The sequence below is a fragment of the Sphaeramia orbicularis genome, chromosome 5 (assembly GCF_902148855.1).
Source record: "Sphaeramia orbicularis chromosome 5, fSphaOr1.1, whole genome shotgun sequence".
NCBI lineage: Eukaryota > Metazoa > Chordata > Actinopteri > Kurtiformes > Apogonidae > Sphaeramia > Sphaeramia orbicularis.
Window position 1 is genome coordinate 7,967,933 of NC_043961.1, and position 24,892 is coordinate 7,992,824.

At 39.8% G+C, this 24,892-nt stretch overlaps 1 protein-coding gene across 1 annotated transcript; it reads right to left on the bottom strand.

Moving 5' to 3' along the window:
* Positions 1-1,692: 1,692 nt before the first annotated feature.
* On the bottom strand, positions 1,693-22,022 carry LOC115419118 (zinc finger protein ZXDC). Its single transcript, XM_030133743.1, has 10 exons — positions 19,927-22,022; positions 16,711-16,863; positions 13,474-13,552; positions 10,650-10,780; positions 9,745-9,915; positions 8,162-8,940; positions 6,117-6,201; positions 5,815-5,990; positions 3,795-3,896; positions 1,693-2,340 (listed from the first exon to the last, which is right to left on the bottom strand). The coding sequence occupies exons 1-10, from the start codon at positions 21,914-21,916 to the stop codon at positions 2,254-2,256; spliced, it is 3,753 nt and encodes a 1,250-aa protein (XP_029989603.1). The 5' UTR covers positions 21,917-22,022; the 3' UTR covers positions 1,693-2,253.
* Between the last annotated feature and the right edge of the window lie 2,870 nt (positions 22,023-24,892).

The window sequence follows — 24,892 nt, forward strand, 5'->3', positions numbered from 1 at the left end:
AAATTTAATACTTTTTAAGACTTTAAGGTATTAAATGCAGATTTGTAAATTCAAGACTTTTAAGACTTTTTTAGACCCCGCAAGAATCCTGTTTAATCTGACTTTGCATAGAAGCCCAGTACGACATTCATGTCCTTTTCATTATAAAACACATTTTTATTTAATAGTAGAGTTGTACATTATATTAGTTTGGTTTAAACCTTAATAACACCTTTAAAAACTCATTAACACCATTTTTCTCTCTCTCACACTCACAACAATGTATAAGGATGAATATGTAGTTAATGTTTTTGTTTTGTCTTATGTCATCTTTCATGTTTTGATATGTACTGCATTACTTGATTTAAAAAAATAAAAAATAAAAAATCAGCCCTTAAGTGTTTTACTTTAATAAAATTCTATGTTTGTGATTCATTTTACTGGTGTATTTATTGACAGTGGTGGAAAAACATTTTTGTTCACCCCATGCATTTGTGATAAATTGTATTAAAAATCACTCTTCAGTTTTTGCGGATTAGCCAAGTCATATAAAAAGTGTTAAAGTGCCACAGTGAAATAACTGTACACTGTGTGACACTTTTAAATCTTTTTTTGGTTATTAACGTCTTGTTTGTCCAAACCACATCCTTACAGACAATTCATACTCTTCCTTGTGATCAGATTGGATTAATGCATCAATGACTGCGAGATTATTTCTCTTAATTTAATAATAGTTTTTACTGTCATCTGTATTAAAAAAAGGCCAGTGGCATCTGTGTGTGTCTCAAACATCACACTAACTCCGTACAGAGCTGAATGCTGCAGTTTGTCATATTTATGTATTTTTGATCCACGAACAGACTAGTGAAAACAGTGAGTTGATCGGACCAATATTTTGGGAGATATTAGTAATTTTGGAATACAACGTCCTCCCAATGGCCAATCATGTTGCTCTGCCCAGAATCATAGAATCATCACTGAAGTGGGTTACTTAGCAACAAATAAACAATAGTGCCACATTGCCATGGTGTCGAATTTCCTGTACAGAAACAGACATGTCAGCTGAGAGGTTATTTAACTGAAAATGATCGAGGAATTTACCAAGAAACTAAAGGACTGAACTGGATCAGAGGATCTAGAACCAGTGGTTCCAGTTCTTCACGGGTCAACACGATAGTTTCATTTGTAAAGCAGCTATTTCCCATTTGTTTACACTACCAGGCAAAAGTTTGGACTCACCTTCTTATTTAAATGACATGAGATGGACCACAGATGGCCAACAAGAGCTCAGCATCATTTGGAACTCCTTCCAGACTTTTGGAAAACATTTCAGGTGATTACCTCATGAAGCTCATCAAGAGAATGCTGAGAATGCACAAAGCAGTAATAAAAGCAAAATGTGGCTATTTTAAAGAATCTAAAATATAAAACATGCTTTGAGTTTTGTCACACCTTTTTAAACTACATAATTCCATATGTGTTCATTCATAGTTTTGATGCCTTCAGTGAGAATCTACAATGGAATAGTCATAAAAATAAAGAAAAAACAGGTGAGTCCAAACTTTTGCCTGGTAGTGTATTTCCCAGATGCTGCCTAAAAAAACAGATTTGTGCTGTTAGTCCGTACATGACCTTTAGGAAAACGGCATCTTTTATGTGTCAAATGAAAACCTGCTTTTATTATAAAGTCAAATGAAACGTCGTTCACAACCGGCTGTGATTGTGCTTTGATTCTTTAATTCGTCTGTGTTTGGCTCTGCCATTCTGTAAACCCACAGCTAAATAATAAATAAACGGATGACATTATTACAAGGTAGAAATCCCATACATATATAAACACATGGACAGACGTGTTTTCAACATCATCTTTCTGCTGCCATAAAAAAATAAATCTAAACAAAGCGTAAGAAAACATAATTGCGACAAATAAAGCAGGTAGCCCGCCAGTGGTGGAGTGCACGGCGTGATGTGTCCGTAAGGCAACTGGAGTGTGGACAGCGCGTTGTGGACGAGCGGTGACGAGCGGCGTGCGTTTGAACCCCAGAGGACACGGAGCGACCACGCACAGCTGACAGGAGGCCTCGCAACGGCCGTTTTGGTACGAACAGGAAACAAACAAGAGCATTTCTTCTTCTGAATAAACGAGTCCTCGTCTCAAGGTGCTTTTTCAGTGGGAACGTGTCCACACTGGACCCCCCCCCCCCCCAATAAACTAACAAGTCCTAAAAGGCTTTCAAAGTCTGTGAACCGCTGGATGGAGACACAGCTGAGGCGTCACTCCAGGTCCTGAAGGTTAATTGTGCTTCCTGTGAACTGGGAGTTGTCTGAGCCGTTGTCATCCTCGGTCATCACTGATGGTTCCTATGACAACACAAACACAAAGACAGTGAAGTCTATGGTGTTGAAGGATAATACACATTTAAGAGAACAGTTCTGAAAGGTGAACACGCTTTATTTTCTCTGTAGGAAATTCAGCCTCATTTTACCCATAAAACACACTGTACATTGTTAGCATTAGCAGTTAGCATTTAGCGCACCAAGAGCAGTGAGCTGCCATTGAAGGAACCGACTCCAGATCGACACGACAAACAAAAAGTTAAGGATATTTTTAATTTTTGGGGTATTTTTTTCAGTTGGGATTCTTGTACATCGCTTTTGTACTTTTTTGTGTGTGAATTGAATTGAACTGAAACACATTTTTTTAATGACCAGACATAGTTTTATTTACAAATGGTAAAAATGACCACAAAAAATTGCAAACAAACAAAAAAATCCTTAACTTTTTGTTTGTAGTGTACATCAGTATCTAGTATCATGATTAAGGCAAAAACAACCAACTACCAAAGGATATTCAGAAAACATTTATAAATAAGGAAGGAAATCACAATTTAAGGTGGTTATTAGGGATTCAACGGGAGGGTGCACACAACTACAAAGAGCTTTTGTGCTTCTGTTCGTGGACTGAAGTTATGGAACTGTGTGAAGGTGGAATAAAAACGTCCAAAAATAATTCAATTTAAACAGAGGTATAAAGAGATGATTTTGTCGGGATATGTGACCAAAATGTTTCAGCATCAGTGGGCTTCCTCCTGTTTATTCTTTTGGGTGTGAGGGAAAAAAAGTCATAAGAATAATAATAATAATATTGTTGTTATTTTTATTTTATTTATTAAATTACTATTGTTATTTTTTAGTTAAATGTGTCATATTATTTTACCCTCTTCCTCTCGTGGGATGAACCTTGTTTTGGTGAAGTTCTGATTAACTATGTATCTGCAGCTTAAAATAACGAGTAAATAACACTAAAATTGTATTAAGTATTTCTTTTGTACAGTAGTATACATTTATTTTGTTGGGATGTCTTATGATAATTTGTTTTTGTTAGTGGTTGTGTTGTGTTTTTATGTCTAAAATTAATCATTCATTCATTGGTAAAAGGTATTAACGGGAGAATTAACGCCTTTTATACTAATTTTTAATGATAAGGGAAAAACCAGGTACATTCACCACAGAAACATCCAAATCCAACTGGACACCAAACAGAAGTGTCCAGCTGTGAGGTTCAAGCACTAACCACTACACCACCACAAAAAGGAAATAGTTTGTGTGTTTGTAATTAAAATAAATTCAAAGGAGTTTAAAATGGGAAAGGATAATAAAGAGACGGAATGGAGAAGCCAAAAAAACCATAAAGATTAAAAAAGATCCATACATTTCAGGCCATAACAGCCAGTCCTACATGAAAATACAAACAGCAGAGGGTGAAAAAAGACGTAAAGATGTGAGGAACGCAGACGAGGGGAGGAGGTCATCACCTGTAGGATGTTGACGGGCAGATCCACGGTGAGCTGAGAGTGGGAGGTGGAAGGCTGAGAGCTGAGCTGGAAGGCCAGGTCTCCGTCAGTGGCCGGGTCGTCCTGCACAAAAACACACCGACGTTAGATCAGATCAGAAAATGTTCATGAGGCGGACTCAGAGAAGCTGAAATCCATAGGGTTCTTCCACTAGGAGTCCCCTGTGTTGGTTATGAAGGGAGAAGAAATCCAACCAAATCTGTCCTAGTTATCACCAAAACACCAAGGAGATCTGATGGTAGCATTTGGGTTAAAACCCTTATACGGTGATGAAAGTGAGGAAAGAAAAAAAACCCTGAACTTTTCTGAGCCTTTCATTCTGCATGCCCTTAGGTGCATTCTGGTGCACGTTGGGAGCAAAAACCTGGTTTGTTTGTCCTCCAGACATACTGCGACACAAAATCCCCATTTCTATCAGTTTCCTCAAGCCAGGACCACTGGAACTTGTTTTGATTCCTGCCTCACACTTCAGTTCGTCCCAACGCTGAAGGACGATGAATTCTGACATGATTTCACAGAATATTTAGACGAAATACATTGGCGGTCAAATACTCAAAGCAAATCCGCCATCTTGTCTCCAGAGATGCGAAACGGACCACGTGTCATCAACGGACCAATCAGAGCTGTCGATACAAATTCTGCGTTGTAAACAAGTGTTGTAAACGAGTGTTGTAAACGAGCATCTCACTGGTCAAGACAAATGGAGAAGAAAGCAACATGGCCGCGCCCATGAGACGAACCCAAATAAACATAATTTACACTTTTTGGAGCGATTTATGCATAATTTTACAGCTGAAATGTTGCCAAACCAGACTGAAATGATCTGGACACGTTAAATTTACCAGAACATATGCTCAGTTTTTGAGAAAAAAAAACAAAAAAACAAACAGATTTCTAGGAAAAACCAGAACACTTTCATCACTGCTTATATCCCTGAAATTTGATTTGGGGGATATAAGGGTTTTCATCTGACAGCATAAGAAGTAGTGATGTGCTTTTCGATACAATAAAGAAAAAATTCTAAAATCACATTAGTATCAAAAATGTGTTCCTGTCATTGAGATACCATGCCATGTCACCATGTGCTGTCCCATTCCATTTATTTTAATCCTGTTTCTTCATACTGTCCCAGTTTCAGCCTCTGAGCAGCTGATGTGAGTCAGTGAGGGTTTAGGGCACTGTTTCTCAACCTTGGGGTCACCTGAAATTTCTAGTAATTGATTAAAAAAAAAAAAGAAAGAAAAACTTACTATTAAAAAATTTATGGTGAGTTGACAGAGCCAATCCCAATCCAGAGCAGATAAACTGAGTGTGAAACTGAAGCACTGTGGTTCTGTTTAACTGTCGAATGTTCATTGTGGTCGGTTTCAGATGCTGCAGCTTTCATAATTGCATTTCATTTCATTATATTTATTCATTCCAATATAAATGATTGGAAAGGAGCAAGATGAAGAAAACTTATAATACCTGCCCCATTCTTCAAACATCTGCTTACATCAGATACGTTGCCATTAAAGCTATTACAATAAACAGTTTACATGATAGTCAGTGCAAATAAAACAAATCCATAAGTAAAATTATTGAATTCCATGCTAATTCATAGTTTGAGTTCTTGTTTGTTCAGTATTAATTGTCAGCCTTGTAAATCCAAGCTGGACTGACTGTACATATCCTGACCAAGGAAAATCCAATTCTCACTTTGTGCAGTAATCTACACCTGGCTTTACTGCCTCCGTCCGGAATAATATACACTATATAGACTAAATGTCCTCTAAAATGAATCTGTATTTGAAACATAGGATAGCAAACTATTACAGGATCAAAACAAATTAATTTTAGCAAGAAAAATGTCTCCGTTCTGGGATTTGCCAGAAATGTGTGATGTTAAAATGGGGTCATGAGCTAAAAAAAGGTTGGACCCACTGGTTTCGGTTTATGTCTTAGATCCTGGTGTACAGTAATCAGGTGTCTGGGGCCTCACCTGCAGCAGCTGGATCTGGACGTACTGGGCCCCAGTGATGGGGTCACGCAGCGTCAGGCCCCCGTTGGCTGCCGCGGGGCCTTCGCTGTAACGAGCACCAGTGGGAGTCACCAGCGGAGCGGCCGCCGAGGACACCTTCGCTCCTTTCGCTTTCCTCTGACTTGACCCTGAAGCCCCTGATCAAACGAAAAGAAACACCAACGTCAGCTGCGGTTTGACGCGTCTCATTACTCATCGTATCCTCGGTCAACAGAGAATCGAGGCTTTTTTCAAACAGAATCCTGAAGCAGCTGAAGCGTTACCAGAGGAGGCTGACGGGCCTCTCTGCTTCCTCTTCTTGGCCAGTTGAATGGCTCTGTAGTCGGTCCTGGCAGAGCCCCCACTCTCCTAAAACAAACCAAAGGCACATGAACCATCACAGCACAAAACACAACAAAACACGTGCTTTGGATGAAATATTCATAGAAAAACGTTCTGTGCAGGAGGGCGGCACGATTAATCGATTTTAAATCAAAATTAGATTGTTTAATTAGGACGAGGTTTAAAAAACGTAATTGTCAAATTGAATTTCAGCTCTCTCATGTCCCCAGGCAACCATAGGCTCCTCCTCCTAACAGTCAGAGTGGTCTCCACAGTCTTTGGTCTCCACACACTAGTACAAAAATTCCATTTGCTAAAGAAAGTGAGAAGTTCGTGGCTAAAAACAGCAAGAGCAAGTCGGTTGTGTGGAATTGGTACAGCTTCAAAGTTTCCGATGAAGACCAAACCATTCCAAACTCTACCTGAAGGCGTATCAGTCAAAGACAGCAGCATAACTGACTTATTTCAGCTCCTCAAACATCATCATATAATAAAGGTTAAATAAAAAAATAAAAATAAAAATAAAAATCACATGCCACAATGGGAGCAGTGTGTTGCATTGTGGGCTGCACATAAAAACAACATGCCGACTAAAACACCACCACCAGCCCGAATCAACATCAAAAATTAAGTTTTTATGAGAAAAAAAATGTGGGATTTTATTTTTGGCCAAAATCATGCAGCCCTTCTGTGCAGTGATCCAGACTTTGCTGGTATGTATGTAACCCCCCCCCCCCCCCCCCCCCAAAACAAAAAATCTGCATAATTTATTCCAGATTTATACTAAATTTTATTTACTAAACAAACCTCTAATCAATACTGTTTGGTCAATGACAGTATTCTAGTGTTACTTTGCAAAAAACTGCCCAGTTATGCTGCAGAAAACATTTAAGACACTTTCAACTGAAGCAACAAAATCATTTTAATTGAACCATTTTACTTTTAAACACATATCTGTGTCAAACTAATAACTTCAGTGAGTAGTTGTTTAATAAATGGAAAAATATGCAGCCGACCGGTCATTATTGTACTTTAAACCCAGTTACAAAGCACCCCTAATGAATACTTAGTGTTCATATACAGACAGTATTTGCATACAGAGTTCTATGTATCCACATTAATTTGCATGTTTCCTGACATGCTGGGGGGGGGGGGGGGAGGTCAGCTAATACTCAGCTTTTATCATGGATGTGCTAGAAAAATAATTAGCTTTTAGTGTTTTAATGAAACTGACTTTCTCATGTGTTCTGGAGCTTTTGGCTTTGACAGGAACAACATTTATTTTTTATAGACAACATTAGAGCGATACCAGGGTCAGAGGCAGAAAGGGGCGGGGACAGAATATGGGTTAACAAATACCAACCCTCTGTTGAGACTTTCAAAAAACACCTTATGACACTATTGTTCACACAGGCATTTTATATCCATCTGACTCTGCTCAACCTCCCAGTACTTTTAATTAAAATGTCCAATAACTTGTTTTTATCTTTCAGTACTCTTATTATTATTATTATTACTTTTTTTCTGATCAGTACTCTATTTTACAAATGTGTATTTGTGTTTGACTGTGCAATAACTGTTTTTGTGTTTTAGCTGTGTTTATATTTTTGTTCATGTCTTTTCCTAACTCCGTGACTCGGGGAAACACACAAAAATTCCAATGTAGCTATACTGCGATGTATCTGTGCAAATGGCAAATAAAGTCTATTCTCTTCTGCTCTACTCTACTCTACTCTACTCTCAGGGCTGCTACAAACTGACTGCACTTTATGTATTTAATGCATTTTAACTGTATTTTAATTGCATTTTAAAACTGTATACTACTCTGTATTTTTAATTGCTGTTAACTGTATCTGCACTGTAAAGCACTTTGTGACCCCCTGTCTGTGAAACGTGCTCTATAACTAAAACTAAACGGACTATACCCAGAGTTCAGCGACTACAGCAGATTACACACACATCTCCTGCTCGTCGTGCGTCCACTCACCAGGAAGCTGCTGGGTGACACGGCGCTGAGTTCCGGGTCTTTCTGTGGGCTGAAGCTGCTGCTGTGACCGGGGAAAACAAACTGTGTGAGAACCTTTCCTCCCTCCTGGGGCCCTAGCACTTCCATACAGCCCAGAAGAGGCCCCGCCCCCCCCTGGCTCCCCACTTCCACCACTTTGGAGGGCGAGGCCAGGAGCTCGGCCACAGGGGCCACAGCCAGGGACGCCGTGGGCTCCACGCTCAGGGCAGTGGAGGAACTGAGTGGGTGCTGGAGGGTAGGGTCCACAGTAGCCCCCGCACCCTGCATGGTGAGAGCTGTGAGCGTCCCCAAAGCCTCTGGAGTAACTGTCTGAACGTCGTCCAGGTTGAGGGTCCCCTGTGGGGGCAGCACGTCGCCCACCGTCCCCTCCAGACCATGATGGGGGCCCATGTCGGCGCTGGCGGCCAGGATGAGCGGATCCACGGCTTTGGCCAGAGTGGTGCCGGTGCTGAGTGCCGTGCCCACTGAGGACGGGTCGATGGTGAGGATCCCTGAACTGACCAGAGACAGGTCCATGGTGAAGGTACCGGCAGAGCTGCTCCCCCCGACAGGAATCCCCACCCCGATGCCGGCGGTGGGCGTGGTGCCTCCTGGGACACCGGAGAAGAGGGAGCTGAGGTCCAAGTTAGGCAGCTGGTCCCCCCCTGCGATACCAGGCCCCGCAACTGTTGTCGGGGTGGAGCTGATGAGTTCGCTGCTTGGGGTCAGGGTGGGGGTGGTCTCCATCTGGCTCAGGACATCTGCGAGTTTGGATAGATGTTATAAACAAGTAAGTCCAAACCCACAGTTTAGGATACAGAAATAACCCCTGAAGCAAAACATCCTCATAAACTATTATTAACTTTATTACCACCACAGACCGACTTTACTGCAGGAAGTGGAAGTGCATCATCTTTTCTTTACGCACAAAGTATGATGGTTCCATGCAAGGTTATTATCGTAAACGAAAACTAACGAAATGACGAAAACTAGAATTGTAAAAACATTTTTGTTAACTCAAATAAATAAATATTATAATTAAAAGAAAAAAAGATGACTAACTGAAACTGTATTGTGTGCTTACAAAACAAACTAAAACATATACAAATTATGGATAAAATTCCTTTAGTTTTGGTCTTTGTCAATGTCGGAATGATATGAAATTGATTTATTTCCCTCAAGCAATTTTAGCTAGCGGCACCACATGATATTTAACGGTCTGTCACTGCTTGTCACTTGTGGTTTAGAGTCGTCTTCTCGTTCCCACTCTACCTGGAAACATGGAGACTAAAGTTGGGAGAAAGCAGCACAGTCCTGTCTGGGATTTATGTGAATACGACGGAGAAGAAGAGAAAAGATAAAAAGAAACTAAAACTAAAATAAAACTAAGCATTTAGAAAAAAAATAAAACTAATAAAAACTAGCAAACCTGCTCTAAAAACTAATTAAAACTAACTGAATTAGAGAAAAAAAAAGTCAAAACTAAATAAAACTAAATTATAATGAAAAATCCAAAACTATTATAACCTTGGTTCCATGTTCTGAGGTCAGTGGATCAGACTCACCAGGGCTGAGGTGGTGGTGTTTGAGCATGTGACTCTTAAGGCTGCTGCGGGATGAGAAGTGTTTGGAGCAGTTGGCCACTGGACAGCGGGTCCTCAGGGTGCTGGCGTCCTGCTTATGCTTCTTGGAGTGGATGTAGAGGCTGCTGCGGGCTGAGAATTTGGCATTACAGCCTGAAATGTGATGAAAAACACAAACGTTAGCCAAAAATCATACAATTCGTCTGTAACAAGTGACATGAGTTCAGAAAACAGAGAACAGAACCGTGAGATTTCTTATTAAATTACTAAGTAACACACAGGGTGTTTACTCTTTATCCCAATAAACATTCCAGACTTTTTCAAAACTGCAATTTTTTCCCCCAGACTTTAACTTTTTGTACTTTTATTCTTGTGTTCCTACTTTTTTTGGTTGTGATTGTACCTGTTGTGCGTAGTAGAAAAGTTCATTTTAATGAAGGGATGAATGCATAATCGGCAGTAAATTATGTTTTTACTGACAAACGTTTTCAAAATCTATGAAAATCACAAAAGTGCACGAATATCACACAAATAAGTTTCACTAGAATCATTCTAGTAACGACTGGTTAGTGAAATCAGATGAGGTTTTTTATGTTTCTTCATGTATTTCTTATCTTACAAGATTACAGTATGTGCCTTTGAGCAAACTCTGATATTCAACTATGAGAAAAACTTTTTTCCATACGTTATTAAGACTTTCCCAAAAAATTACAGACTTTTCAAGGTCTGGAAAACAGGCTGAGTTTCAAAATTCCATACTTTTTTTTTTAAAAAGACTTTCAAGACCTATGTTTACACCCTGAACATATGAAACAGACTGAGGTGAAACCTTTACCAAATCCTAGTTTTGTATGAATAACTTCACTTTCCTGTAGTTGGTAAAATACCTTCTGCATGGCACTGAAAGGGCTTCGTGCCCAGGTGAGTGATGCTGTGACCCTTGAGGTGCTCGGCCCGAGTAAAGGACTTCCCACATCCCTCCTCTGTACAGATGAAGCGGCGATCGTCATCATGTTTCCTGACAAACACAAAAATGGACAAAAAGGACATAATCAACAAAAAAGTAATATATCACAGAAACCATGAAGCTCATTAAAGAGGGTTTCTGAAGTAAAATTTAAGACATTTAAGGTCTTCCATACAGTAAAATCCCCTAAATTAATTAAATCTTACATATATGGATTAGGCCTGTATTGTTAAATTAAGTGGATGTTTGAGAAATAAAATATATAGTTGAAGTTTTCTCGACTCAAAAATGCCAAGAACAGTAAGAAATGCCTAAAAACCAAAGGATCACAGAAGGAGAAATCTTAAAATGACTTCCACAAAATGAAGGGAAGGATTTTCCTGAACTGCACACATCCTTATTAACAAAGACATCACTCACATGGAGGCCGAGGGAACCAAACTCAAAGCAAAACATGACATGTTGGAGACAAAATGGAAAAAAAAAAAAAAACTGCTTGAAGAACTGAAAATGTGAATCATGCCTCTTTTCAACATGAATGAAAGTTTAATTCTGGTCAAAGAAAAAAAAAAAGATTTGGGAAGTGTAGTTTCTGTGGAAGGAAATTATACACCAACACCCCCTGTCAACACCTATTCACCACACGACTGGAACTTTTTCAGTTGTTTTTTTATCCATAAACCATGAAAAAACAGAGTAAAGGGTAGAGACTGAAGCGCTCGTCTGTGCTGTGGTCAAACCCAGGCAGATTCAGGCAGATTCCTATGGAACATCCACCTCAAGGATGAAGGAAACACCACAAAATGACAAGCTGTTCAGGGTCAGGACTCTTCTTGACGACATACGCTCTGCCTGTCAGACTCATTATCACCAGAGGAGACGACTGGCAGCTGATGAAAGATCTGTGGCTACGAAGGCGAAAACCAGCATGACTCAGAACACGACGAGCCAAGAAAGTGGGCATCGACATTTGTGTTGTGGCTGACTTGAACATTGGCGACGCTGTGAATTTCCATGTTTACATTGGACAGTCAGTGTGTATGCGCTGTTGGTGACGCTGTAGGCACCACTATCAGCCATCGCATTAATAAGAACATGTGAAGATCTGAGCCCATGACACGAACGGGGAGGACATGGACCAGTGCTCCTCCTGAAAAGCCCATAGACTCTGTGGTTTCCTTCAACAAACCAAACAGAACAGCCACTAAAAATACTTAAACCCTACACTGTGAGATCATCAAACGGTTCGTACACATTTTTGAGGGTCAAATTCAAGCACTTTTCTTGCACTTTTAAGGGTCATTTTCATTTCACCCTATCACTGGGGTAAAACGCATATCTACAGGAATATATACACACACTCATGAATATTTTTTTTCCACTTTTTTGATATTGTACATTATATTATGCTATAAACAACGAAAACTCTGTTTCATAATAGGAAAAAGTTTAGAAATTCAAGGAGAGCACAAAATTTTATCCATAAATAGGGAAGTCATTTGGTGTTCTTCAGAGACAATTGGACCAAGACAAAGATTCAGATAAAAATGTACCTGGAGTTGACCTGAGAACACCTGGTAAGATTCTTTTTTGACTTAAAGTTTTATTACCTCCGCCAAGGAGGTTATGTTTTTACCAGGGTTTGTTTGTCTGTTTGTTTGTTTGTCTGTCCGTTAGTGTGCAACATAACTCAAAAAGTTATGGACAGATTTTGATGAAATTTTCAGGGTTTGTTGGAAATGGGATAAGGAAGAAATGATTAAATTTTGGTGGTGATCGGGGATGGGGGGCCCACGGGGGGGCCCATTTCCAACAAACCCTGAAAATTTCATCAAAATCTGTCCATAACTTTTTGAGTTATGTTGCACACTAACGGACAGACAGACAGACAGACAAACAAACCCTGGCAAAAACATAACCTCCTTGGCGTGGGGGGGCCCACGGGGGGGGCCACTGATCAGCCTTGGCGGAGGTCTGCGCTCTCCGAGTGCTTCTAGTTTTTCAAAATGTATCACCTTTGTAAATAGCTTTGGTTAAAATTCCAAGCACTTAAACTAAAATTCAAGCACTTTTCAGACCTGGAAAACAACATTGAAATTCAAGCATTCTCAAGGATTTCAAGCACCCATAAGAACCCTGATTTTAATCCATGAAGACCTAAGCATCCACCACCGACCTAAACCATCTACTGATCTAAACTGTTTAATACCTGTTGATCCACTAATCCTATCAATACATGTCAATAATTGGTGTAAAATGCAGTTATTCATCTTTTCATTGTCATCAGATATGATCGACTTGGACGTTCAGAGGCTCCGTAGTTACCATGGAAACACTGTCATCTTCTACAACATTGATTCTCCAGTGAAACCCATGGAGTTGGATCAATGACAGTGGATGGACACACTGGGTTTATGTTTAGTTAATGATAGATTTTACTGAAACTAACCTTTTCTTCATTTTTCTCTGTATTTCATAAAATAACTCAACTTTAATCTGAGCTTTTATGAACATCTACACGATCAATCAGTTAGATACAGGAAATTACCTGATTTCTCCTGATAAAATGCAAAATAAAGAGGATAATATTATAATAAATGGTGATAAATCACTTAAGAAAGGTTAGATATAGAAAAAAAATTCATTTAGGAACTGATACAAAAGTATGACTGGGTCTTTATGGGTTAATATCGAAATCACAACTGATCAGTGCTAAGCAGGATTCATTTTGTAGAACTACGTACCGTTTGTGTCGGAGCAGCTTGGACATACTGGTGAAGGACCAGCCACAGCCCTCGGAGTCGCACACAAATGGTCTTTCACCTGGAAACAGGAAACAACAGCTTAATTTACCCAAACAAAAGATGTGAAGCTCGAATCACAAAACAGATTAGTGGGTATGGAGGCTATTTTGAGGGGTTAACCAGGCTGTCACAAATCTGGACAGTTTTTAACTCTTTCAGTGCCATGGGCCGATTAAATCGGCTTTACGAATACAACCTTTAGAGTGCCACGGGCCGATCAGATCAGCTTTGGAGAACACGCCACATTTGTGTACAAACAAACCATCCACCCCCATTTATTTCTCACATTTCGATGACGTTTTTTCTGTGTCCCCCTTTTGAGACCAATCAGACGGGAATTTGAGGTCACGCGACCGAATAATATTTTTATATCTTTTTAATGTTTCTTATTCTCCGGTGTTTCATCAGAGGGAGCCCTCTATGCCGGGGGGCGGCTGTGGATTCCAGGGGCTGTGGCGCCTGGTCTTTCTGGTGGGTGGGGGTCCCAGTTGGCCCTCTCCCACTAGTTGGGATGCGGTGCTGTGTTGCTGGTGCCTGGTCGCCGGCTGCATCCTGGTGCGGATGGCTCCCTGAGACAGTGCCTCCTAAATTGATGTTTTACTTTTACTTGTACATTTTTGTTCTGGTCTACCCGTGCTCAGTCAGTCTTCTTAAGTATGTGTGAGCTTGTGGGTTTGCATGTATGTGTGTGTGTGTGTGCGGGTGAGTGGGTGGGTGTGTGTGTGTGTGGGGGGGGCGGTACTGATTTTTAAACTGATATGTAAAGCACTTTGTGCTACAGTTTTTAATGTATGAAAAGTGCTATATAAATAAAGATTATTATTATTATTATGAATTATGCAAATTACGATCAATAATGAATCGGCTGCGTCCGGTGCGTTTTGAATCTAATTAGCAATCGGTTGGATGTTACCGAGCGGTTTCCTGCAGGATTCTTCAAATATTATAAAAACGACGCGAAATACTGAAAAACGGCCAAAATCTGTGGCACTTTTAAGGCTTATTAGCCCCTTAACTGTCTGGCACCAAAAGAGTTAATGTGTGGTTAACCAACTCCATATAAAGCCTGTGTGATTTTGTTTTGTCCCAGAGGAAAGATGAGAAAACAGAAATATCTTTGGTAGAAGACAAAAACAACACAGACGTTCTATGTTGCACAATGACAGGAATTTACAGACAGCTTGCAACCAAAGATCATCTAGAACAAATCCTGAATTACTCATACATTCTACATACAGTATTGTGTTAAAGTCTTAGGCCATCTTTAGTCTTGTTGTTTTTGCAGCGTTGAAATGAACATGCATATTTATTTATTTATTGTTCTCTTAGTTCCCTTCTATAACAAAAAAATACAGGAAATGTGTACACAGCCTTAAAAGACACATAACTGAACTAAATGGGTTCTAAAGGTTAAAGTCACTATTTAGTGTGACTTCTGACCCCATGACAAGAAGCATCATTAACTATTAGAAACATCTGACATGTGTTGAATGAAACCTGGTATAAACATCAGAAAATTAATACAATAAATCTAACTTTGTCTGAACAAAAGGGTCAAAGACATGTTAAGTACAGAGGGAGGTTCCACTAAATACGACTACTTTGGTTTATAAAAGATGTTTTTTCCCTGAAACATTTGTTTTTGGGTCAGGTCAAGGGAACATGTACATCTGTGAGAAAAATCTAAATTTATCTAATCCTATTCTGTATGCACTCGTTTGTTAGTTTATTACTGTGACGTAGAATAAATGCTTGCATTAAAAATACTGGACTTGTTTTCTAGATACATTGGTTTTTACATCATAATAGGATCAAGAATTTAAACTGTGTCACTTTAAATCTGTCATTAATTCCAAAAGTTTCCGATATATTTTCCTAAATGTTGACATCACTGTAGCTTCGTATATTATTTAACACATCAGAGGCAAATTTAAGTGACTTTCCTGTGGGAACCACATGTTAAAGCTGCATATGATTTTTGTCACCAATTTTTCATCAAATCTGTAAAACCCTAGTCATAACCTAAGTATTGCAAATCCGTTAGTCTTTCTGTGATTACTCACCTGAATCTCTTCCCTGACAGTGAACAATTTTGAAGTGTACTCCACCATAAACCAAACATTTGTTTACAAACACAGCCAGTACGTCACTTGGGCATGCACGTTGCGACAAATTTCCGAAAATGCCCTAGTGACCTACCGGCTCTGTTGGTAAAAAAATGCTATGTTCATGGTGGAGTACACTTTGAAATTGTTCACCGTGAGGGAAGAGATCCAGGTGAGTAATCACAGAAAGACTAATGGATTTGCAATACTTAGGATATGCCTGAGGTTTTACAGATTTAATGGAAAAATTGGTGACGAAAGTCATGCGCAGCTTTAAGCACTTTAGCGTAAACCTTGTCAAAATCGGTGACATTTAGATGAAACCATGTCACCGAGCACATTTTAAAATATTTTTGGTCAAACTTTTTTTTCATGCAATCATCATCCTTACTATGTTTAAGTCCTTACAAATATGACTAGTTGTTTTACCTTGGTAGCAACTAATGGGAATTCATTTTACACAAATAAATAAATAAACCTACTGAAATATGGAAGACACATTGCTATAGGTTATATGTGTACCAACTTAGAGTCCATTGAACACCAAACATGTAACTGTGTCACCACTTGACCGGACCCTTTTACTGCTGTACAGACTTCGCATATATCCAAATTGGATCTCAATACAGAGACTGAGAACGCACGTGTGGTCATTAGAACATGACTAAACCAAAGAAACAAAATGTTAGCCTCAGACTTTTGCACGGTGCTGGATGTGTTGCCATTAGATCCTTGCTTTAAAATGTCAATTTTTTAAGACTGCTGAAATTCCATCATCTGTGGGAGCCTTAAGGTTCATCTGGGGGGGTCACAAACTCTTTCCGTATATATAATGGTAAGTGGTAAATACTCAGTGATAATAACAACCCTCAAAAGTTAAAATTAACTATAGCCAAAGGCAGAAATATCCCATTGTGTGACTAACGTATGACTCGTCTCCAGTGAAACAGCCTCAAACCCGCCTGAATACTCCTACTGTTCTACTTTAAACCCACAGTCCACAGTTCAAAGCCTCTGTAGCTGGAGGTGCACTGACACCATGGTGGAATAAACTGTGTGCTCCTCAGCCTACCCGTGTGACTCCTCATATGGATCTTGAGGCGGCAGGCCTTGTCGTAGGTCTTCTCGCAGCCGGGGTAGGTGCAGGTGAAGTGGCCCGTTTCTCTGAAGTGAGTGCGGTTGTGGGAGAACAGGGCACTGAAGGTGATGAAGGTCTTCTCACAACCTGAGCAGAAAGACGGCACATGTGAATGAGTTTTTCAGATACAAAGTCTCCTCAGTTCTCTGCTAAAATCTGGCTCCATCGTGTCAGTGACACAAAGTCAGACATGCCCATTTCTTCTAAACTGCCCCTCTTCAGATACATTTATTTTATTGAATTTCTTTAGTTCTACTCCATAAATGTCATCGTCTGTTCTGTATCCAATGGTTCAATAAATCAGTCAGTAACCTCCTAAGAGCTATGGGTTTTCTGTCCACATTTGTGGATTAGTTTCATAACTTTATACAAAAAAAAGAAAAGAAAACTGTCCACCACAAAGGACATTCCATAAAAATTTTAAAAACTACATCTGAAAAAACTGTTGCATCATGATGTTTCCAATATAGGCACTTATTTAATAAAAAACAAAAAAAGCTGGTACTTTGCTGACATTTCCTGGGTCTCAGGAGGTTAAGGAATATGATGTTTTTTTAATGAAGTATATAAACAATATTTACCTTTTATTCTTATTTACCCTATAAAAAGAGAAATTCAGGTTCACAGGAAAATCGCCGCTTGTCAATTAATCATTAATCAATCGATAAGGTCAACCAACTAATGATTAATGGATTATTCAATAATCTGCATCCCTATTTCTTAAATAATAGAAGCAAAGTTGCTTTTTTTCCCAACACTAGGCCACCAGTGAAAAAGAAACAAGGACAACTTGTAAATAGATGTGTTTAAAATTATTACATAATTAAATATTAGGTTTTTAAGTCACAAGTTGGATTTTTGCCTCTGGGCAGTGTCACTTCCTCTTACTAACTTTCCCTGTTTTACTGTTTCTGCTTCAAAATGCTGAAATATTCGGGAAAACTTGTGACCAAATTAGTCTGAAATTAAAATAGTGGCCATTTATCTACAGTAAAAATGTAAATGCATCTTTTTTTAAACATCTTTTCATTAGTGTAAATGTTCTCCTTGTGTCAGCTTTTTGTGTTCACATAAGAGGAAATTTGTTGAGTGAAATCAGTGGCCGAGTCTTGACCTTTTGGTTCAATTGTTCCGTTTTATGGTTGGACGTTTCCACATTCAGTGTGTGGTTCATTAAAAGTGTAACATGATACTGAAGACTAGGAGTCTTGACTTGTTTTGATCATCTGTTCATTTATCTACTGAAGTTCAGCGACAGTGTTTCAGATCAGTCTAAGCAGCTTTGGCACCAAATCACAGATAAAGTTCCAATGGAGGTGTGTCCGTCTGTAGAACTGTCATAGTTACTATTCCTCAAACCTCCTCTGAACAGATTCTAAAAGGCCACAAACATGTTTTAGGAGGAGTGATGACTGAGACGTGAAAATTCAACTGAGAGAAACTGTTTTCCATACTTTAGAGTGAGTTTCAAACTTCCATACTTTTTAAGACTTTCAAGACCTGCGCAAGCACCCTGACTTTACATTCTGAAGGTTAAATAGGCTAAAGGTTAGGGGTGTGCCAATACATCGATTATTAGATTTATCGCGATTCAGAAACTATTCATAAATGCTAAAAACGATTATTTTTCATAATTACTACATGACAGGAACACAATTGCAGCACATGCCACCCAGACGCCTTAAAGAACGGACTAGGGGGAACACCGTAAAACCAACTCTAACTGTTTGGCTACAGTTAGAGCGTCAGATTCAACCAACAGGTTTAAAAGTTAGCATTTGGAAGCAGGGCTGTCATGCTCTGATGCAGATGTCAGAGCACAGATACAAACTTCCGAACAGAAAGTACTTTACCCAGAAAGCAGTTCCCAAACTGTACAATGAGACCAAAACCAAAGTAGTGGAATCACTGAGGTAAACATGTAGGAGAACTGTGACATGTGATCATGCTTTGGTTGTGGACAGGGAAATCTGTTGTTTGTTGTTGGATTTCTGCTGTTCACTGAGGATTTAGTTTGGAAATCATTTATTATGACTGAATAACCTAACGCTTGTGTTGGTTCAGATTGAATTGCCCGTTTTCTTCAGTTTTCTACAGAAGCATGTGTGTGTGGAGGGTCTGAGAGTTTGAGTGGGTTCCTGGGGAGCTTTTGAGTGGCCAGAAAAACTAAATATGTATTTATTTATTTATTTATTTATCTATTAGACTAGTACAAAAATCTGTGAAAACCACTTTTGATTGAAATAAGTCTTATTTATTTCTAAAGACACTTTGTTTTCCTAAAAAAAATTTGGCCTTCATTCCACCAAAGTTTTTTTGTACTGTTAACAGAGAAATATATATTTTTGAAAAGTATTGCTTTTGATACAGCAAATGTTTTGTGAATAAGAGCAGCTTTTACTGTATATGTCACTGCTACCTTTTTCCTGTTGGTTTCCTGGTGGAAAATATATTGGATCATTCAGTGATTTGACACAAATAAAACATAATGGAGGCAAATTAGTTTGATTACTTGAATTTATAGATACTAGAGCTGCAACTGATTAATCAATTAGGTGCTTGAAGTGAATGCAAAAATTCACGATTCGATTAATCGACTCGAATTAACTGAAGGGAAATATTCTATTGCAGTTTTCCTGAATTGAAGCTTCTTTGTGTGTCACAATAAGCGTCCGTGTGAAACACAACAGTGGAACCAATGTTTAACAGCAGAGAAATTAAGGAAACAAAGCTTTGATTCAGGAGAATTGTGGTTGAATGATTTTTTTTGGATCACTTTCAGTCAATTAATCAGTTGAAGCTCTGATACTGAAAAATATACCTAATTTAAAAGTATGAAGTAGCCACAGAGGGAGAAAACAAATCCTGAATGGGGAAAAAGATGCATCGAACATTATTATAATCATTTTTTATTGTGATAATAGTTAATTAATCAAATCGCAGCACCCTGAATTGTAATTGAATTGAATCGTGAGGTGCCTTAGATGGCACACCTCTAAATGTATATAGAATACACCAAAAAAAAAGTATGTTCCCTGTCAATAATCTGAGAATAAGTTACACAAACATTTAAAGCTATGATGGATTGTAGTTTTGGACCTTCTTAGGCCTAAAACATTCCTAAAAATCCCAAATATGCTATGGTGTTACCTGGGAATTCACACTTGTGAGGCCTCTGAGGCTCAAAGTGGACCCTCTGATGATTGGCCAGTCTCGTCGCGCTTCGAAACCTCTCGCTGCAGATCTCGCAGACGAAGGCGTTGTCCTGCTCGTGGACTTTGACGTGGGCTTTGAGGTTGTACACGGTGGTGAAACGCCGTCCGCAGCCTTCAAACTGACAGGTGTGCGGACGCTGTTTGTCATGTGACTGAAGATGCCGCTTGAGTTTGTAAGAGGTGGCGAAGGCCCAGGCGCAGCCCTCCACCGTACACTGGTAGGGCCTGGGGTCTTCGGCGTGGTTCAGGAGGTGGACCTTCAGCTTCTGCCTGGTGTCAAACGTGGAAGAGCAACCCGCTTCTGGGCAACTAAAGGAGGCCACGGTCTCCTTCTTGGACCGGATTAGAGGCACGGCCTGGAAGTCTTCATTGTCACAGTCTGTGGCTGCAGCTTTGGGGGACGGGGTCACCAGGTCGGCCTCTGTCACCGCACACAGAGCCCCCGCCTCCTGTTTAATGATGGGACAGGAGTCTAGAGAGGTGCCCAGCTCCGACAGAGAACAGTCATCCACCAGAGCCAGCTCAGAGTCACTCACAGATAACCCAGGTCTGGGCTCTTCCTGCTGGCTGGAGCTGGACACGGCCAGGGTGCTGATCTTCCCTATGGACTTGGTTCCACTGTCATAATTCAGAAGAACTATATCCTCATGGTCTTTCATACCTAAGTGCTCCTTTAAGCTCATCATGTCGTCCTCTTTGTGGACATACCCCTCTGGTGGTGCAGCCAGAGTCAGAATCCCGTTCTCTATGGTCACTATGATGCTTTGGTTGTTGATCATGATAGTTCCGGAGAAGGTCTCACTGGCAGGGGGGCTGGAGGAGGCTGTTAGCGGGCCCGCACCCTCCTGCAGCCCGGCTGACTCTGCGATAAAGTCCGCTGTGTCCATAGCTGCTTCCATGATGCCGTAGTTCACCGAAATCAAGGCACTGCTGCTGCTCTCGTCCACCCGGGCCTGAGGCGGCGGCAGCTCCCTGGCCGCTTTCCCGTCACTGTTCTCGGTACACATCTGCCCACAGATCTTCTCGCCATATTTGTTCGTTAAAACTACATCCTCCACCGTGTGTCGGTTCGAGCCCACACCGAAGAAAGCGTGCTCGGTTATTTTCAAGGCCTGGGTTTCGACACAGTTCAACGCGTCCGTAGATTCGCACAGAATAACGTTACTGCCGTTCCCGGCCTCCATGGACCGACACGGACCGGGTTTACCGTCGGAGCTGTCCGGTGTTTTTCTACCTTTCATTTTATCGCCGTCCTTCCGTGTCGGAGCCGGTCGGAGGTGGCTAGCCTCGGCGGGTCCATCCTCTCCGGAAACGTTAAAGACGACATATAGTTCCTGCTGGTTCCTGTTGGTCCTGTTGGCGGAGGAACTGCCCGGTGTTTCGGTCTGTTTGGAGCCGCCGCCGCCGTCCTCGCGCTTCTGCCGTAAAGCTGTTAGCGGTAACGTTAGCTGCCGCTGCTGCTGCATCGGTTCCTCTTCCCCTTCGAACAGCGGCAGCGCCATTTGCAGTGAACAGCCTCCGCTTTCGGCTCCGTACCTCCAGCTTCTCACCGACTCCTGCGAACCGAGTAACGCCTTCAGCTCGTTTTCTTTCTCCGCGTTCACGTCACGGACTCCGACACTGGTTTTTTCGTCCGCTTTGTTGCTTTTGTCCGACTGTTGCGGTTTGCTGACGGGTGAACGAGCCGCCGCCACGCTGCCATTTTCCGCCAGTAGGAGAAACGGAGCCGTTCTCGGCCCGGGCCGGTTGTTGTTGTTGTCACTGTGCGGCTCCGGCTCCTCCGGTTGTCCGTCCGCTTCGTTTTCGCCGGAGTTAAAGCGGCTTCTCGACCCTGACGACGATCGAAGCGGAGGCGAACTGGTTCTGTGTAGGGCGCCATGTTGAGAGTGAATGTTTTGGGCATCAGAAAGCCCCTGGATTTCCATCTTGGTGTCCCTGTAGCAGCGGCGCAGACAAGGCCCGCCCCGGTCCAGGAAGCGGATCCGCCGGCCAGCGCGCAGTTTACAGCAGGCCGCACGGTGCCTTCACGGCCCGCACGGAAACGCCGCTTTTTACCTCCGCCAAGGGGGTTCTGTTTTTGCTGGCGTTGGTTTGTTTTAGGGCTGAACGATGTGGATAAAATTTCATATTTCGATATTCATGCCAGATATATCGATACGATACGATATGACTACTATGGCATTTTTCAGAAAAATACAAACATTATAATACAAAAGAACTCACTGCTTGTCGTCAACATTAACATAAAGTACGAATAAATAAATTACAAATCAAACATTTTACTGCAGAAAATGTTTCTTACTGCAGAAATCTATATCATTTATATCGTTGCTTTTTCCATATTAATATCTTGAAGGTTCATATCTAGATATAGATACGATAATGATATATCTTTCAGCCCTAGTTTGTTTGTCTGTCTGTCTGTTCATGTGCAAGATAACTCAAAAAGTTATTGACAGATTTGGATGAAAATTTCAGGAAATGTTGATACTGGCACAAGGAACAAATGATTAAATGTTAGTGGTGATGGGGGGGGGATCACTGATGTGCCTTGGCAGAGGTCTGCGCTCTTCGACAGCTTTTGTAGTTTTTATTAATTTTGTTAATTATTTTGGTCATTTTTACTATTTTTAAAAAATTATTTTATTCATTTTGTGATTAATCTTTTCATTTTTGTTGATTTTCTTAGTTTTTTTGGGTTATTTTGTTGAGAATTTGTTGATTTTGTTCATTATTACCTCCACCAAGGAAGTTATGTTTTTGCTGACGTTGGTTTGTTTTAGGGCTGAACGATATGGACAAAATTTCATATTTCGATATTCATGCCAGATATCTCGATATCAGTATGATACGATATGACTACTGAGCATTTTTCAGAAAAATACAAACATCATAATACAAAAGAATATGGAAAGTGCAGTTTTATTTATAAGGACTCACTGCTTGTCGTCAACATTAACATAAAGTATGAATAAATAAATTACAAATCAAACATTTTACTGCAGAAATCTATATCGTTTATATCGTTGCTTTTTCCATATTAATATCTTGAGTGTTCATATCTAGATATAGATACAATAATGATATATCTTTCAGCCCTAGTTTGTTTGTCTGTCTGTCTGTCTGTCCGTGTCCAAGATAACTCAAAAAGTTATTGACAGATTTGGATGAAAATTTCAGGAAATGTTGATACTGGCACAAGGAATAAATGATTAAATTTTGGTGGTGATGTCGGGGGGGGGGGGGGGGGGCACTGATCTGCCTTGGTGGAGGTCTGCGCTCTCTGACTGCTTTTCTAGTTTTTATTAATTTTGTTAATTATTTTGATCATTTTTACTACTTATTAAAAATTATTTTATTCATTTTGTGATTAATCTGTTCATTTTTGTTGATGTTCTTAATTTTTGGGGGGTTATTTTGTTGAGAATTTGTTGATTTTGTTCATTATTACCTCCGCCAAGGAAGTTATGTTTTTGCTGGCGTTGGTTTGTTTTAGGGCTGAACAATATGGACAAAATTTCATATTTCGATATTCATACCAGATATATCGATACGATATGACAACCAAGCATTTTTCAGAAAAATACAAACATCATAATAGAAAGGAATGTGAAAAGTGCAGTTTTATTTATAAGAACTCACTGCTTGTCGTCAACATTACAGTAACATAAAGTACGAATAAATAAATTACAAATCAAACATTTTACTACAGAAAATGTTTTTTACTGCAGAAATCTATATCGTTTATATCGTTGCTTTTTCCATATTAATATCTTGAAGGTTCATATCTGGATATAGATACGATAACGATATACCTTTCAGCCCTAGTTTGTTTGTCTGTCTGTCTGTCTGTGTGCAAGATAACTCAAAAAGTTATTGACAGATTTGGATGAAAATTTCAGGAAATGTTGATACTGGCACAAGGAATAAATGATTAAATTTTGGTGGTGATGGGGGGGGCACTGATCTGCCTTGGTGGAGGTCTGCGCTCTCTGACTACTTTTCTAGTTTTTATTAATTGTGTTAATTGTTTTGATCATTTTTACAATTTTTTAAATTATTTTATTCATTTTGTGATTAATCTTTTCATTTTTGTTGATTTTCTTAGGGTTTTTTGGTTATTTTGTTGATAATTTTTTGTATTTTGTTCATTATTACCTCCGCCAAGGAGGTTTTGTTTTGCAGAGAGATCAGATGGCAGAGGCCCACCTCATTAACATCCTATACGTTGAACAAAGCACACTCTAAATTTATGAAATGACCAATCTTGCCAAAGGTTAAAGAAACTCACTTGAAAATCATTAACAGGATTTATCCTGTTGCAGAGTTCCTTAAGAAAAGATTGAAGTTTGAGGTGGATCAATGCTCTTTCTGCAATGATAGTGATGAAACCGTAGAACACTCACTGTTCTTATGTCCTGCATCACACGGTTTTTGGTCAGACATTAAAAAAAAATGGATTTCACTAAAAATTAATGATAGTCCATGTTTTGAATTATATTATTTTTTATATGGATAATTTGGCCTCATCTGTTTCAGATATTGTTAATATAATTGTATTACTAGGTATTATATTTATGTTCATTTCTATTACTATGTTATTGTCCTCAGTGAGAATATGTATTTTTTTCACAAGTTCAATTTAAAAACAAAAAGGAACAACAATAGCAACGCAAACCACAAAAAAAAAAAAAAAAGGAGGTTATGCTTTTGCTGGCGTTTGTTTGTCTGTCCATCCGTGTGCAAGATAACTCAAAAAGTTATTGATGGATATGGATGAAAATTTCAGGAAAAGTTGATACTGGCACAAGGAACAAATGATTAAATTTTGGTGGTGGTGGGGAGCACCACCATGTCTTTTTTTTTTTTTTTTTCAGGTTATTCACGTCGTTTTTGTAAGT

What these genes read in the sequence shown, in the direction of transcription:
- LOC115419118 (XM_030133743.1), bottom strand. Translation starts at nt 21,916, where the DNA reads ATGGAAATCCAGGGGCTTTCTGATGCCCAAAACATTCACTCTCAACAT. An exon ending in CTTTCAGTGCCATGCAGAAG is followed by an intron (nt 9,916 to 10,649) that starts GTATTTTACCAA and finishes ATCACATTTCAG; the next exon opens with GCTGTAATGCCAAATTCTCA. An exon ending in AGGCCCGTCAGCCTCCTCTG is followed by an intron (nt 5,991 to 6,116) that starts GTAACGCTTCAG and finishes TCGTTTGATCAG; the next exon opens with GGGCTTCAGGGTCAAGTCAG.